The 16,743-nt window shown below is 30.3% G+C and overlaps 2 protein-coding genes across 3 annotated transcripts; one reads left to right on the top strand and one right to left on the bottom strand.

Annotated features, from left to right (window-relative positions):
* The first annotated feature begins 5,621 nt into the window (after nt 1-5,621).
* LOC112788874 (tetrapyrrole-binding protein, chloroplastic) lies at nt 5,622-6,776 on the top strand. The gene has a single exon (XM_025830532.3). It carries the CDS (start codon nt 5,849-5,851, stop codon nt 6,644-6,646), a length of 798 nt encoding a protein of 265 aa, XP_025686317.1. The 5' UTR covers nt 5,622-5,848; the 3' UTR covers nt 6,647-6,776.
* A 628-nt stretch (nt 6,777-7,404) lies between these two features.
* Nucleotides 7,405-11,122, bottom strand: LOC112788873 (uncharacterized). Of its 2 annotated transcripts, none has more exons than XM_025830531.3 (11): nt 10,876-11,122; nt 10,485-10,560; nt 10,305-10,377; nt 10,122-10,173; nt 9,838-9,899; nt 9,388-9,451; nt 8,927-8,987; nt 8,753-8,839; nt 8,321-8,414; nt 7,962-8,071; nt 7,405-7,838 (listed from the first exon to the last, which is right to left on the bottom strand). In XM_025830531.3, exons 1-10 carry the CDS (start codon nt 11,093-11,095, stop codon nt 7,979-7,981), a joined length of 882 nt encoding a protein of 293 aa, XP_025686316.1. In that variant the 5' UTR covers nt 11,096-11,122; the 3' UTR covers nt 7,405-7,838; nt 7,962-7,978. The 2 variants fall into 2 exon arrangements, with proteins under 2 accessions (XP_025686316.1, XP_025686315.1); XM_025830530.2 differs by having other exon boundaries at nt 7,405-7,816.
* Nucleotides 11,123-16,743: the final 5,621 nt, after the last annotated feature.

The following is a 16,743-nucleotide window of genomic DNA, read 5'->3' as shown; positions in this document are numbered from 1 at the left end:
TTTGAAGTTTTGGACAATTGGGTTTGATGTGTCCAACTTCTCCACACTCATAGCATTTTGGTACCTTTGTTTTGCTCTTGAAGTTTTTCTTCATTGCAAACTTATTGAATCTTTTCAATAAGAGTGCAAATTCTTCATCTCCTTCTTCTTCATTATCATCACTCTCTTCTTGTAGTGATGTTGTTTTAAGGGCGAGACTTTTCTTCTTGCTTTCTTCACCTTTTTGTCTATTTAGCATAGTCATTTCATAGGTGAGAAGATTACCTCGTAGTTGATCGAATGTAAGTTGATCATAGAGCCTTCCTTCCACAATGGCGTTCACTTTGGAGTTCCATTTTGGTGTAAGGCTTGTAAGCACCTTGGTCACAATTTGTTTATCATTGTATTTTGTGCCAAGCATGCTTAGATTGTTGAAGATCTTGGAGAGTCTTTCAAGAGCTTCTTCAATGCTCTCTTCATCTTTCATTTTAAAATTTTCCCATTCATGAACCAACATAAATACCTTTGATTCTTTAACGTGGTCGGTTCCTTCGTAAGTGATTTGGAGTTTATCCCAAATCTCTTTAGCGGTTTCACATGTAGAGATCTTCATATAATCATGCTCGTTAAGTGCACAATGAATGAAGTTGATGGCTTTATCATTTATTGCCACTTTCTTCCAATCATCGTCACTATATTCATCTTCTCCTTTCGGTACTTGCTTTGAGACGGAGACTTCTCCTTCTTTAGCGCTTGTTGTCTTTGTTGGAATATGATTTCCATTCTCAATCACTTTCCAAATTCTCACATCTTGAGAACGGATCCAAATTCTCATCTTATTTTTCCAATAAGAGTAATTTGTTCCGCTAAAAAGAGGAGGTCTAGCGGTTGAGTTACCTTCGCTAGTATTGTTGTTGTTAAAGCTTGTGCTTGCCATGATCTTTTTCCTTAAATGGTTAAGTCTTTCAAAGGGTTAAGCTCTGATACCACTTGTAGAACCTATGCACAATTACTCAAGAGGGGGGGTGAATTGAGTATTGCAACAACAATGAATCTTTTGCGAAAGTTAAAGACAATATACAAAAGTGTTATTGTACTAGTATTTTTCCAAGAGCTTAACTCAATTGCTAAGCATTTATAAGGAGCTTTTACTTTCCAATAGACACCAACTCAAATAAATTGATCAAGCTTTTCACCAATCGGACTTAAGCTACTCCTTAAGTACTTACGAAGCTACTTTTCGATCACAATTTATTTGCTCAAAGGTAAAAGACAATAATATTGAAGAGATGAGTTTGGAGAGATGCAAACGCTATTTAGAGTGGTTCGGCACAATCCTTGTCCTACGTCCACTTTCTTTCTCAATCGCAATTGAGAAGTTCCACTATTGCCAAGCTTCAAGGTGCTCGCGCAAAACCTTTTACAATCCGAGTCCTTAGTTTCTAACACCTCACGGTATATGATCACCACTCGTATACTAACCCACTCCACTTAGAGATACCTTCTCTAAGATTTGCCTTGAGTACTTAGTATACCTCTTTGGTATCCTCACCGACTATAGTGTTTATAACTCTTGACTCAACCTTGGAGATCACACTCCAATTTACAAAGTGTACAAGAAAACAATTCTCAAAGAATTGTTGAGATGAAATGAGTACTCTCTAGAAGAGTGTATGATTACAAGTTTAGCACTATTGAACCAATTGATATTGCTCTCTCAAATTGTGTATTATAACACCTTAAAAAATGTGTAGAATGAAAGAATATGAACAAGATAGTTTGCAAATACTCAAGTCTTTGAAATAAGGCTTCAATCCATCTATTTATAGACTCCCCAAACCTTAGAAACGTTGGGGAGTTAGTGGGATGGAGCCTTTTTGTCAAAACTAGCTGTTTTTTATGTTTTTGAATCATTTGCATCGATGCATAACACTTTGCATCGATGCAAATGTGTCTTTGAAGCTGAAATTTGAATTTTCAGCTAGGTTGCATCGATGCAAACATCTTTGCATCGATGCAACAAGTCGTTGCATGCTTTGCATCGATGCAAGATGAGTGTGCATCGATGCAAACCTTAAAAAATGGCTTAAAATCACTTCAAAATACTTAGGATTGATCTCAAACTTGTTGGAGTCAATTCCTATGCTTTTGTACCTTTGAAAACAAGTTTTAAACCATTTGGCTAGCATCGAATTGCAAGATGTGCATATGATATGATAATCAAAACATTTTGTGAGTGGTGTTGAGAGATTTAGCAATTGGTTCTTAACAAGAAGTTACCTAAGTCCTAAGACACTATACTTGTCTTCAAATGTTGTGGACTTGAGTTTCTTGTTGTTGTTGTGTTGCTTTCAACTCTTCATTCCTCAACGTTGAATGTTGGTTGATCTTTCAACATGCTTGTTCATTCAAGTTGTTTGTTGGTTTGTCTTTCATGTCGTTTGTTGGTTTGTCATTCATCAAAACCTACGAATACAAACTTCGCATACAAGCAACATGATTTACAGAACTTTTACATTACATTCAATTCAAACCATCAACGATGAACAACAATTTTCACAAACAAAAACAACATTATTCACCTACAGAATCGTAAACTACTAACGAAAATATTAACTAGAATCCAACCACACCTCAGCCACTTGATTGGATTCAAAATAATAATCAATTTCGTTATGATTCAATTGACAATCTGAACTTTAATTATTCATTATCTTCAACAATGAGATAACTGTTCAAAACTGATTTTAGAGCTTGATTTCAAAAACGAAGAGAACGAACGAAAAGAAACGCAAAGAACGCAGAGATAGAAGAGAACGTAAATAAAAAATATTGAGAAAATTCGAAAATAGAAAAGAAATCCTTTTGTAAAAGGTAGTTATATATTCGCGCGTTAATTGAAAAGTTAGTTAGATTAAAAAGTGCGTGAGATAAATTAAGGTAAAATGACTTGTATAAAAAATGACTTGTATATAGAGAATAATTATAAAATCAACATAATTGTCTATTATGTAATATTGTAATGAATGACTATAACGGTTATAAATAATATAACACATACTTTTTATCCAAGGTGGCATAGTCTTGGTATGTGCAAGACGGCATTTAAATTCTGATACTTTTTTTTGTTTGTTACCCAATATATTTTTTTAACTTGGCAGACTAAGGACTAATCCGCCGTGAATTTGAACTTCATTTAAAAGTCTGTCATTGGTCAATGAATTGCTGCATACACAAGGCAGAATTCGAACTCCCGATACTTTCTTAAGCAGACGAGTGAGCTGACCATTCGACCAATACAAGTTGGTTAACCCGCACTTTTTAAATAGACTAATGAACTAACTACTAAATCAATCAAGAAAAATTTTCTGCTTAAATTTTTGACATGGACTACTCCACATTTTTTTTTTACTGCCAGTCTGCCACTATATTTGTTTTTAATTTTTAAAAAGTTCATGTACGAAAGAAACTCTTGTTTGGGACCTTATAAGCCCAATACCGTGCAAGCAATGCTGAACCGCATGGATTAATTCCAGAAAAACAATGGTCTCGGCCCACTTATATTGGGTATGTCATGTTTTCTTGTTAGAAAGAGAATTGGAGATATCCATGAAACATTTAGCCGAAAAAAAAATAAAAGTCAACTGCTCAGGTACCTTCTGAAACATAGTTGTCAGAACCGAACCAGTAATCGAACCGATCAGGTCATTGGATCACTAAGTTATTGGTTCAACCGTTGGGTTACTGGTTGAACTGATTGACTCGGTCTTATGTAAATAAAAAATAAAAAATAGTCAAAAGTTTAAAATTAAAATTTAAAATACATATTTTTACTAACATTTTAAAATATCAAGTTATTTTAAAACAATATTGAACATGAACAATAAATATTTTATTATTTTTACTCTATCATCAATATTTTTATTTTGTTTTTATATTAAAATAACTATTATTTTTAAATTTTAATAATTTATTAATTATTTTATATCTTTTATACTATTATATACTACAAGTATTTATTAAAAAATAATATTAATAGATATTATATAATTATAAAAAAATAAATGAGTTTATAATTATTGTTAAACAAAAATATAATTAATTTAAGAATGAGTGAGTTTATAATTAAAATTAAAATAAATTAAATAAAAGTAAACTATTTGATGAAAAATATATATGTATTATTTGCCTAAATTTTAATAGAAAATATAATGGTCTAGTGGTTGTGGAGCCATTTGGTTTTCTTGAGGACAGGAGTTTGAACCCTATCTCAAGCATTTTGGAAATATTTTCTCCCAAACGGTTTGGTCAAACCATTTCACCAATTTTAACCGGGTCAATTTCTTGTTCGGTTCAATCATTGGACCGAATCGGTATAGAATCCGGTTCACTAATTTTTCGGTCGATCCGGTCCGGTTTTTACAACTATGTTCTGAAAACTAGGAGGAAATTACCCTCTTTCATGAACTATTTTTTATTTTATTTGAATATATTTAAATTAAATTATAGATAATTAACATATTACATTGTTTCTATTTCATAGAATATAAAACTTGAAAAATATATACATAATTTATAATATATTTAATGCGTGTTCTAATATTTTATATGTTAAAAGTGATCAAAAATTCAAAATAGACTTATTATGTAATAATACACGAGAAGAATAATTCATTCCATAATTTTCAGAAATATCGAAATAATTGTCCAAAAAATGAAAAAATGTGACCACGTAAACTACTAGTTCATCTCAATTTTTTTCGCCTCTACTAGTTCATCTCAATTAATATATAGAAAATATTTATACTTTTTATTTATTATCATGCTAGAAAGATAATAATTTAAAATTATTTTATTTAATTTAACATCAATAATTTTATATATATAACATCTAAAAATATATATTTGTTACATCTAATATTATGTATTCATTTTAGAAATAATTAATGAACATAAAATAAGACAATTTTTAATTGAGTTCAGCTGATTTTTATTGTTTCTCAAACATTTTCGTTATTTTTTTGGTTTTTTGATCGTTTAGAATATGCTTAGAAGTTAGAAGAGCATACATAAAATCCAAGATGAAACTTTGCCACCACATAAAACCATTAAAAGATTACAAAATGCAAATTGTTGTGTGTCCTTTGTTCAGGGATATATAAATTGTACAATCAATATCTTCATATAAGAACGGCAGTTTTTGTGCATAAAATCAAATAAAAATGACAACTCTATGGTGTAGGTTCTAGAAGTGCTAAAAATTGCAAGGCAATGTTTTTCTTCATATTTTAAGAGGGCTGCTGAACATTTAAAAAAAATATCTTATTTACATCCTGTCACTAGTGTGTATCTAATGATGTCCAAGAATAATGTAAAATTTATAATCTGTTTTATATATATATATATATATATATATATATATATATATATATATATAAAGTCATCTACCTTGGTTACTAAAATTGTAAAATTGCAGCCAAGAAAATTCCAGAAATGTTACACCTTACACAGCATACTAGCACATTTAATTTTCGTTACTAAGAAAAATAACAAGTCAATTTCATGGGGGTAAAGAAATTAATTGTGCTGAGAAAGAGTGAGAAAGAGAAAGAGGTAGGGACACAGAAGGTAGTGTTATCTTAGCCATACCCAAACCAACCAATCACAAACTAGTATTGTATTCCTTTTGAGATGAGCCTATTCAGTGTTCAACTCTCTCCCCACATATTCCTTATCTTTCACCACACAAATAACAACATTAACACCACATTGTCTCATATCATATCAAACCTTCAAGACTCAAAATCTTAGAAGAAAAACAAAATATAGTGTCATTACATTCATTCATTTTGATTCAAAGAAAACAAAAATGGCCACAAACTCTCTTCACTGTTCAATTCAACAACACCATAACCATCATTTCCATATCAAATTCCAACCTCCAACTACTTTTTCTGCTTCACAACTCTTCCTTAAACCCTCTAACATTACCAACAACATCACTCTTTCACATTCTTCTTCTGGTTCTTCTTCATTTTCATGTGTTACATTCTCACTCTCTCAAGCTACTTCCACCACCCCATCATCAACCTCACAAGAATCAGTTTCCTTTGAAGTCTTAAAGCAGCATCTCACAGCAGAAGAGTATCAAAAAGCTGATGAAGAAACAAGGAGGCTCCTCATAGTTCTAGCTGGTGAAGCTGCTCAGAAACGTGGATATGTCTTCTTCTCTGAGGTTCAGTTCATATCAGAATCTGACCTCAAAACCATTGATGAACTCTGGAGGGTCCACAGTGACAACAAGTTTGGATACAGTGTTCAGAAGAAGATATTTGAGAAATCCAATGAAGACTTCACCAAGTTCTTCATCAAAGTTGGTTGGATGAAGAAGCTTGACACTGAAATGGAACAGTATAACTATAGATCTTTCCCTACTGAGTTCATTTGGGAGCTCAATGGTGACACCCCAGAAGGCCATTTGCCTCTCACAAATGCTCTCAGAGGGACACAGCTGCTATACAACATCTTTAACCATCCAGCATTTGATGAAGAACAAGAACAAGAAGAGGGTGATGATGTTGTTGCTGCTGTTGAGGACAAGGGGTTGAAGGAAAAGGATGATAGTTCATTGGCTAAGAGGGTCTTCAAACCAAATTATAGCTTTTGAGTTCTACCAAAAAAAAAAAAAATTACTACTACCACAGACAAGTTTAGTGAACAGATAATGTAATTTGGGTTTTGAATTTTGAATTTACCTATATATATAATATGGTAATCACTAATTAATTATTATGAAAGTGGTAGCTTCTGTTTGTTTTTCTTTTTTTTTTTTTCAATTTGCAAATGTAATTTTACATCATCTTTTGTAGGTTATTTTAAGGCTTAAGTGCATTTGTCAAAACTCATAGAGTGAAAAGGTAAAAATGTTATGTAAATCAATCAGTGTGCATATGAAATTATGAAAAGGACAAAATAACAGTGAAGCCTACCTTTGTTGTTTTTATTGTTTGCTTATTCAGTTGCAACTTGCAGAAGAAATCTATTGCATAGACAAAAAATGACTGCTACAACTTGTGTATTGTATATAAACTATATATAGACTATTTTTAATTATTTCAAACATAATATTCCACTACATAATGATTTATCTGCTCAATTCATTTTTGGATTTTTTCACCAGTGTAACTTTATTGCTCCAACTTCAGCCATTGAAGACACAGATGTAGTCGGTGCATAATGTGTTTCTTTTTTTGGCTTGTTACACTGGAAATTAGATGATACAATAACCCAAGAAATTGTTTGAAAGGAAATTAATAGATCTATTACACGAGCAATTGAAATATATAAACTATTTCAAAATTAAACTTTTATGTTAAGATATCAGGTTGATTCATACGCACTTCAATGTAAAACTCTTCCACACACTTTAAGCAAATGTTATTATATAGACAAAAGTAATTAACTTCTACATCAACAATATAAAAAAGAAATCAATTGTATGTACGAAACAACAATATAGATGCCAGTGCATAGAAATATATCTAGGTATTTCCTCATGTCTTTCTATTTCCATCCATTCTCTCTAGCTTTCAAATATGACCTAAGCTAGCTTAACTCTTAACAAATTTTAGAAAGAAACAGCAATGAGGGGGGAAAAAGAAAATTTACAACGTAGAATGATATTAGAATTTCCAAAGGTTGATGATTTACAAGAGTTGCCTCCACTGATACCATCTCTACTAGTGCTACAAAATCTAGTACAGCAGTGTAACAGAAAGCAAAGTTTGTATTGAAACACAACTAGATGCTTTCCACCTTCTAGAATAGTCACAGAACTCTGCATCACAAAGAAAAATGTTCTGCAATTGCTTTAGTTCCACATAATTCTTTTTTTGTTCCTTCATTAGCTGATAAAGAAAGCTATGTCTAATTCTTGGCATTGTGTTGAGCAATCCAACATTGTTAAGGGGACCAATACTTACCAGGCAGGAAAAAACCCCTAAGCACAGGGGCACAATCTCCTTGTATGCTGATGTGAACCATCACAAGAAAGCATAGACTGTGTCTGAGTGTATAAACATGATCCTGGATTCTGAAAACAACCAAAAACAAAGAAAGATTATTATCATTTATCCTTCATATAAGTTTCATCTGTCTAGCAGAAATTCAAACTATTTAAATATTTAAGTCACACACAGATCCCAGATACTTTAATTTCCGTTGACTATCAACAAATGATTTCGATGGGAAAAGTACAATATTAGTAAACCACTGTTCATCAGTTTCTGGAATGTGACATATTTCTTGTGTTAGTAAAACAACACAAAACATAGCATATTACCATATGCTTGGGGGCATCATCAACAACTTCAGCAGGTTGATCTGTTCCTGCACTTGAAAAGCAAGCTCCTTTGCAGCTCATATATTTCTGAATACTGCTCAAACAATTAAAGAACACAGAACACTTGATAAGAACAGTACATTAAAATTTAAAAGAAAAGAAACAAATATCTGTAGTCATATATGATCTTCCTTTCTTTCTCAATAATGCTTTTTGAGTCAAGAAATTATACATCCATGGCATGCATGTTAGAATTAACCATCAATTCTAGATTATTTATCTAAAGGGGAAACAAAAAAAGGGGCTCTAGATGAATATAATTACTCCTTGGGTAGATCATAACCACATGAGTTAATCAAATTATATGTTTCATGCCCAATGTTTATAAACTACACAAAATAAGAGCACCAAAAACTCCAATGCACCACTTACATATCACAATGATTAAGAACCACAAGTTTATTTGGTACGCATAATTTCCCTCTTAACTTGCAAACTGAATTACATGATTCACCTTGCCTGTCAAAATGGCCAGAAGTTAAACTGCAAAGATAAAGCAAGGAAAAGCAAGACTTAATGAAAAGAAACAATTTCAGTATAATTCACCTGCCAACAACAACATTGATGCCATTCAGTCTTGCTTCAAGGAGTGTACTATTTGTCCCCGCTTCAATGGACAAAAAACAAACAGGTCTTAATGAAATAGCCATAAACAACAGAACCAAAACATAATTGTAAATAAGACATACATACAAACCCTTCCATAACAAGGATATGCTAGAGAGGGGGGCCCGATTTTTCCGATTTTTTTCATATATATATATAAAGATCTTTTAGACTGCAAAGTACAACGTGTTTTGAAATAGATTATGGATGCTAGTCTACTGCCAACAACTGCTAAGTATATTTAACAATTTCTGTCTAGACAAAATCCATATCTGCAACAAAATTGATGTCTGATGGGATTTCAGAACCCACACCTTCGTAGTTAAAAAAAATTAGAATTTAGAGACTTAACTCAGTCACTGGGCACTGACTAATACAATTAGTTCCCTCATCACACTTACCAGAAGAATTAGATGGGAGAGAAAAGCAGTGGTGGAAATCACTAACATAAGCGTTTTCATGAACCTGAAACATTATAACTTACTGTAAATATTAAACAGCTACAAAAATATAAAGAAGTTAAAAGAAAAATATGTTCATTTATCCTTATTAGAGACATATTATACAGTAAGCAAAAGAGCCAGTCCGTGGTGGTATGTTTGATTCATAGTTCATAAACCTTCAAAAAAAAAATAACAACCACGAGAGCTCCTATTAGATAGGAGACATGGGAAAAAAGGGCAGGACCTTTTAAAAGCATGTTGTAAGTGCAATTGTGTAAGCAAGGAATTAGTTCCGTAATTAAGGGATTTGCTAATATCAACTGTAAAAGGTGTAAGAATAAATGGCTGAGTTGAGGGTATACAACTTCAAGAACAAGAAGAAAGCAGGAAGGCATAAAGTATGCTCACCACACTCTCAGAACTATGACGGCATCTCCCAGCACAGTAGTCAAAAACACTTGTATAAGTCCCTAACAAAATATAAAAGGATGCATGTGTTGGAATTAATTAATCTTACATAGGAGACCTGCGGTACATAGGAACCAATCACCGGCCATACGACCTAATAAAAATTGGGATAGGGAAAAAAATTGCATTTCTTAATTCCTATGTCTATCAAGGCATTCCTTAATTACAAATAAATCCATGGCCAAGGCAAATATCCATGCAAAGTAACGAGGCAGAAAGTTTACTTGCAGTAGCTGGTTTCGCAACCTTCACCTTCAGAATTTGTTCCTTACTTGTCTGTTCAATTAAACCCATGAACGCGTACTTAGATCCTTCTTCAACTGGATAGTGCCCCATATAAGAGAGAGAGAGAGATTTTGGGGAAGGGGGGGGGGGGGTAAATATCATGCAAGAGATTTTACATTTACCTGCACAGGGTTTAGGCAGCACGAAACACAATATTCATAAGAGTTGCAACACTGTGAAAGAACATTGCATCCTCTGCAAAGATACCAAACATAAATTCACAGCATGAGATGGCTGAGTCAATGTCTTGTGGAATCAAAACAAAGCAGTTTCCATGTAAACAAAACGAAGGGAGAACTCACTGACAAGAGAATTTCTCCCCAGTTTCGGGGCAGCACCGAGTCTGCGGATCCACGGACATAGCATTGCACACATAACCTACCAAATTCAAAATCCATTTATAGAAAAGCAACAGCAGTAAGTTCATAAATTCTTAGGGGCTCCTGGAGTAAGAACAGAAAACCTGCTATAATTTACACCACAATAGCTGAGTTGCTGAACTATATGAATGAACCATAGAACAATTTTCATTTTCTTAGCTCACTTAAGAATCTAATCTAATCTAATATAATCCAATCGAAGTTCATGGGAGATACAAAATTAAAGCATATAAGCAAAGGTATCTGACAAAAAGAATTAAGAAATGAAATGAAATGAATATAGAAATTGGAACCCTAGAAAAGAATGAGAGACCGTTATCATCTGTGAGAAAGTATCTTCCTTGAACGGTGGTGTTGCAGGGACGATGGGAAGGTTCAAACCCAATGTCTTTTCTGATAGCGGTGATTGTTGTGGGTGAAAAGTAGAAAATGTGTATCAGAAGCAGCATCAGAGTGTTGGTTTTCCCCATCGTGTGCAATGCTTCCATTGATTCCCACCTTCCATTGCGCCTTCTTGCTTTTCTCATTCCCATGTCGATGTGGCAAAATGCAAAGAAATATAAAATTTTATTTATTTGGTATTTATTATAGGCCTACTAAGATTTGTTTAAAAAAATGAGTAAACAAATTTTTTATCTCAAAGATAAATAGGTTTTCGATTAATTAAAAATACAAAATTTTTTTTTATTTTTTAAAATATAAAATATTTAAATTCTTCAAGAGGATAAATTTGTCTTTATATATTTAGAACAAATAAACTTAAATATCTTATATTTTAGAAAGTAAGAGACGTTTTTGTATTTTCAATTAATGAAAAATTTATATGTCTTAGAATTAAGAAGTCATGGATCTATTTATCTTTTTATCATAAAAGAAAGAAAAGAACAAATTGATGTTCGTGGACATCTAAATTTTTGAAAATTTAAAAATATATATAAGTTTTGACTTTTTTACAAATTGGAGTAATGTCTATGAACATTTAACATTTAGGTACCATTTAGTTGATATTCATGTCTCATTACACATATTCTGTTGTTTGGTTTGATAAGACTCAGATTTTCGAAAGACACGAATAGATATGAAAACACTAAATTTGTATACCTCAATTTAGTGAGACACTAATTTTTTACTTTTTTTTATCCTTATTCAATTTTTAAATTTTTAAATTTTGTCCTCTTATCTTCCTAAATCTTTCTTTTTCTTCTTCCTCTTTTTGATTCTACAACTAAATTTGCCTTCTTGTTTTCTTCAAGAAAAAATTGTATATTTAATTTTTTATTTATTTGAATTTTAATTAATATTTGATAAATTTTGGTTTTTGGTTTTTTTTTATCAAAAAAATTATATTTTTAATATTTGAATGATAATTTAAGATGATATTGGAAAAAATAAAAATTCAATGGTAATGACATATAGTGTTTAGAGTGATAAATATACAGTAGTGGTGGTAAAACTTGTGGTTGAATGAGGGATAATTAAATATTTTTCAAATATTTGTGTGTCTCGTTCATTATTTTTGTCAAACACAATATATAGACACAAATATTTTATGTCTATGTCTTTAATGTTTGTGTTTTTGTATTTATCTCTCATTCTATACATCAACCAAAGGAAGTCTTAAGTCTTAAAGATTTAAAAATATATTTAAATTATTGACTTTTTTAAAATCTACATACATCGATTTCTGAGTCTAATTTGTCCCATTTTAAAAATTCTCACGTGATATCAACCAGATCAGTACAATATGAGTCACATTTGATTTTACCGTTAGGTCTAACACATTAAAATGAATATGAGAGATTAATATATCTAAATTTAAAAAAGTAAAAAACTTAAATATATTTTTAAATCTCTAAAAATGTGAATGTTTATAAATTAAAAAATCAAAGACCTATTTATTTTTTTCTCTACAAAAATATAATTGAATTAGATAATTAAACTAAATTAACTAATATAATATGTATTTATTTTATCAAAAAATTTATATACACAATAAAAATTAATTATTAATTTTGTTTTGTATATATATATATTTTGGTGACTAAATATATATATATATATATATATATATATATATATATATTATTTAATATTTAATATATATTTTATACAAATTATTACTTTAGTGATTAATTTTGAGGGTAAAAACGTAACATGGTTGATTATGATATTAATCATGATGCATTTATCCTTTCACTGCCTCTCTAGTGACCCAAATGTGTGATCATCAAAATCAAACTGACCAACTGAGCATGAGCATCCAAATACTACGAACTTATTATTTTGGTGCAATATTTTTTTTTTCGAAGATACAGTGATTCGAATTCTGTGATTTTTAGATGAATATAAAAAAATTATATTATTTGAATTATAAACTCATTTGTTATTTTGGTGCAATACTATAAGTATAAAATTATTATTAGAAAATTATATTTTTTTATCTTTTTGGACGAAATACTGTTTTTTACATTAAAAACTGTCATGATTGGGCCATTTGGGCCATAATGGTCTTCTGTAGGTAAAATTGATACTGTTGCTCTTGCCGACCTGCGAGGCCCACTTTGATTATAAGTTTTTGATATTGGGTCCTTCTTGGTCCTTAGTAGAATGTGTAAGATTGCGTGTCATTTAAAATAAGACAAAATATTAAGAATAAAATTTGTGCTTTATTTGGTGATAAATTATAATAAGTTATAAAATTTTAATTTTTTTTATTTTTTTATTTAAAAAAATTGAAACGAATAATATAATAATAAAAATATAATTATAAAAAATTAACAAGAATAATAAAAAAAATAAAAAATATATTGTATTATTTGTTAATGTGTATGCATTTTTTTTGTCAGGATAAATACAAAATATACTAATTCAATATTTTTAGAATTTAAATACAATATCTCTATCTATATCTCTTCTGTCAAACACGATTTTTTGTATCTTTGTATTACTGTCTTAGTGTTATATATCTGTAAACAAACATAGCCGAGCATATCTTTAACCAAGTTGGGTTAGTAGTGGTTAGCTCATTAGTCTGTTTAAATAAGTATCGATGGTTTGAATTCGGTATTGTGCATGTGACAAATTAAAGTTTTGATCTACGATGAATTAGTTTTTGATCTGTTGGGTTAAAAAATATAGAGACACAAAAAAAAAAATTGAGCCTATCTGTGTTACATTATGATTAATAACAAAAAAATAAAAAATAAATATGCATTTCTCTTTAAAAAAAAAACTAATTTAAATAAAGTATTATGAGTTCAATATTTTACGGATGAAGTGTTTTTTCAGACCATTTTCTCAAATCATCTTAAAACACATATATAATCTTTTTCCATCATTATTATCTGCCAACCAAATTATGCTTATAAATACATATCTCCCAAACTAACTTCAACATTGGTGATATCTCATTCTTTCTCGACTAAACATTATTAAGCTTAAGCTTTTCCTCAACAAAGTTATATATCACTGTCAACATAGACATAGACTTGTCTCAAATTTATGACAATCTTTTCCCATTAATTATTATCCAATAGCCTACCTAGAACAAACTAGTATGGAACCCTTAAATTTTTCGACGTGCTAGAAAATTATAAAAAATAATTTAGCACCGAGGTTTTATAATTACTCAATCTGAAACCATATTTCCTTCTCATCAAATAATAATATTGCATTAAAAATCTCAAAATAAAATAAAATAAAAATTGCTCTTCGCTCATCAACACTTCTTGGATAGCATCAAAGAATTTGAAAGACCACTCGTCAATGATTTGAGCTGAAATTAAAAGGTATAAAAATGTCAAACAAATGTGGATAAGATCATTTTCTGCCATCATATATTCAATTTAGATTAGTATAGAAATTCAATTGTATTTAAAAACAAGAAGCTTTCAAAAAGTGACATTATTATTAGTATGTAGGAGATGATTTTATATATTCTACTGTGAAGCCAGTCATAATAGAAAAGACTAGGTATCTATGATGCATGGACACTAACACGGATACAGAAGACGACATGACATGGGATACGCCGATACGCAAATTTTAAAATTTTATAAGACACGAGACACGTGTATATATAAAATATAAAGTATCTTTTAGATAAATCGTAATGATATTTTGATATTTTATTAATATTAAATTATAAATTAATTTTTTAAATTATTTTAATATCTTATTTTAATTATATCAAGTATTTAAAGTATTTTTTATTTTAATAAATAATAATATATACTATATCTAAATTTATTTCAAAAATATATGTTAAGAATAAGACTGGACACGCTAATACATGATGGTATTTAGGTGTGTCAAAGTGTGTCCGGAGAAAAATTTTTTTGCTTTTTATTAAGACACGGTTGGACACAGCAGACACGCGTGTCCGATGAGTGTTGGTGAGTGTCGTGTCCGAAATGTGTCCGACACGTGGACACGATAACTCAGCAAAGTGTCCATGCTTTATAGCTAAGTATGATTTTTTTTTAACTCTTTTCAAGTGTATATTTTGTTGATTTTCTTTTACGTATTGAACTACGTTGAACTCCACCAATACTGGTATTATTATTTAAAAAAAAAAAAAAACTTCTTTTACTCCTCTATTGAGAAAGACTGAAAGAGTTAATTACTTAAGAGTATTTTGGCACTTTGCTTGTATTGCTTTGGCCAAAAAGCTTAATTCATATCCAAGCTAGAGAATAAAGCTAAGCTACGCATGGACAACGAACATATAAAAGTATGTTATATTATTTTGGGATGCATTCATAACTTTGCCAACACACAATCAATACCTCAATTTTCTTTTACTTGGTAATGTCACTTTTTTCAAGTGATTTAACATGCACATGATTAACGAGTTAGTGATAGTAAAAGGGAAAAGATCGAATTAATGAAAAGCATAAATTGACAATATTATGAGTGGTGTCTTCAACCACTTTAGTTAGGGGAAAAAATGTGCAGTAGTAGATTACCAAACATATGTATAAATTAAAGCATACTAAACAATCCAGGTCATGTAATATGTTTTTGTAGATAACCAAACAAGTGAAATAACCCTCTATTGTAATTTCTTTAACAATTATGTTACTAATATTTAGATAATTTTACATAAACATAAACATATACATAAATGATTATTTTCTCCAAATATCCGCGAACAAATCTAAGAACTAATTCGTCATTATCTAATACAGGTTGCTAAATATATAAGGGAAAATTCAAACTCCTAACACTTATTTAAACAAACGAATGAGCTAATCACTTGACCAATCTAATTTAGTTTATAGAAATTATATAATTATAATTATTCTTACTACTTTTTTCTAATTTTCTTTATATATATATATATATACACACACAGCTATATATAGAGAGTAGGGGTGTATCTAGTCCGATCCAATTTGGATCCAAACACTTTTAGGATTAATTTGGTGTAATTTCACCGGATTTACGATCGGGTAAGGTCTTAAAAATAGACTCGGTCATTATTCAGGATCGGGTCTGGGTTAGAGTCAAGACGAACTCAGTTTCATCCGATCCATGTGCATCTTAAGAAAATTAAAAAAGGTGCATATGTTTTAAATTAATTCTAATATTATGTTATATTAATTATAATCTTATTATTTTATTTTTAATCACACTTGTTGAATTAAAAAATAGATAAAAGAAGTATGAAATTAGAATTCATGGACAAATTCAAGTTTAAATATGGATATCAACATCTCGATAACAAGTATATTTTTTTCTTCTTTATAACTAAGTGCATCATAATTTTTTGACATAAAGTTTATCAAGATATGGACTTTACCGATTTCGACCCAATTTCAGTGTGACTCAAAAGTAGTAAGATTTTATTAGGTCTAAAGTCCTATAAAGATCTAAAAAATAGACTTAGTCATTATCTAGAGTCGAATCCTAGTTAAGACGAATCGATTTCACTTAACTCATATATATCCCTAATAAAGAGCAATAAACAATATTTAAAAACAGAGAGCAATAAATTAGGAAAAGTACCAAAACAAGAAAGATTAAACAAGAGACAATTAGCATATGCTCTTGATTTGATTAAAACGAGGGATATAACAAACAAGACCAAGTATTTGGAGCAACATCCACACCAATGTGCCAATTGCCTCTCATATTGCTTAATTAAGGATATGCTTTTGTTTTATTGGTTTGTCGTTGT

Source organism: Arachis hypogaea, chromosome 3 (assembly GCF_003086295.3).
Source record: "Arachis hypogaea cultivar Tifrunner chromosome 3, arahy.Tifrunner.gnm2.J5K5, whole genome shotgun sequence".
NCBI lineage: Eukaryota > Viridiplantae > Streptophyta > Magnoliopsida > Fabales > Fabaceae > Arachis > Arachis hypogaea.
The sequence above is the reverse complement of the archived record's forward strand: the minus strand, read 5'-3'. Positions and strand labels throughout refer to the sequence as shown.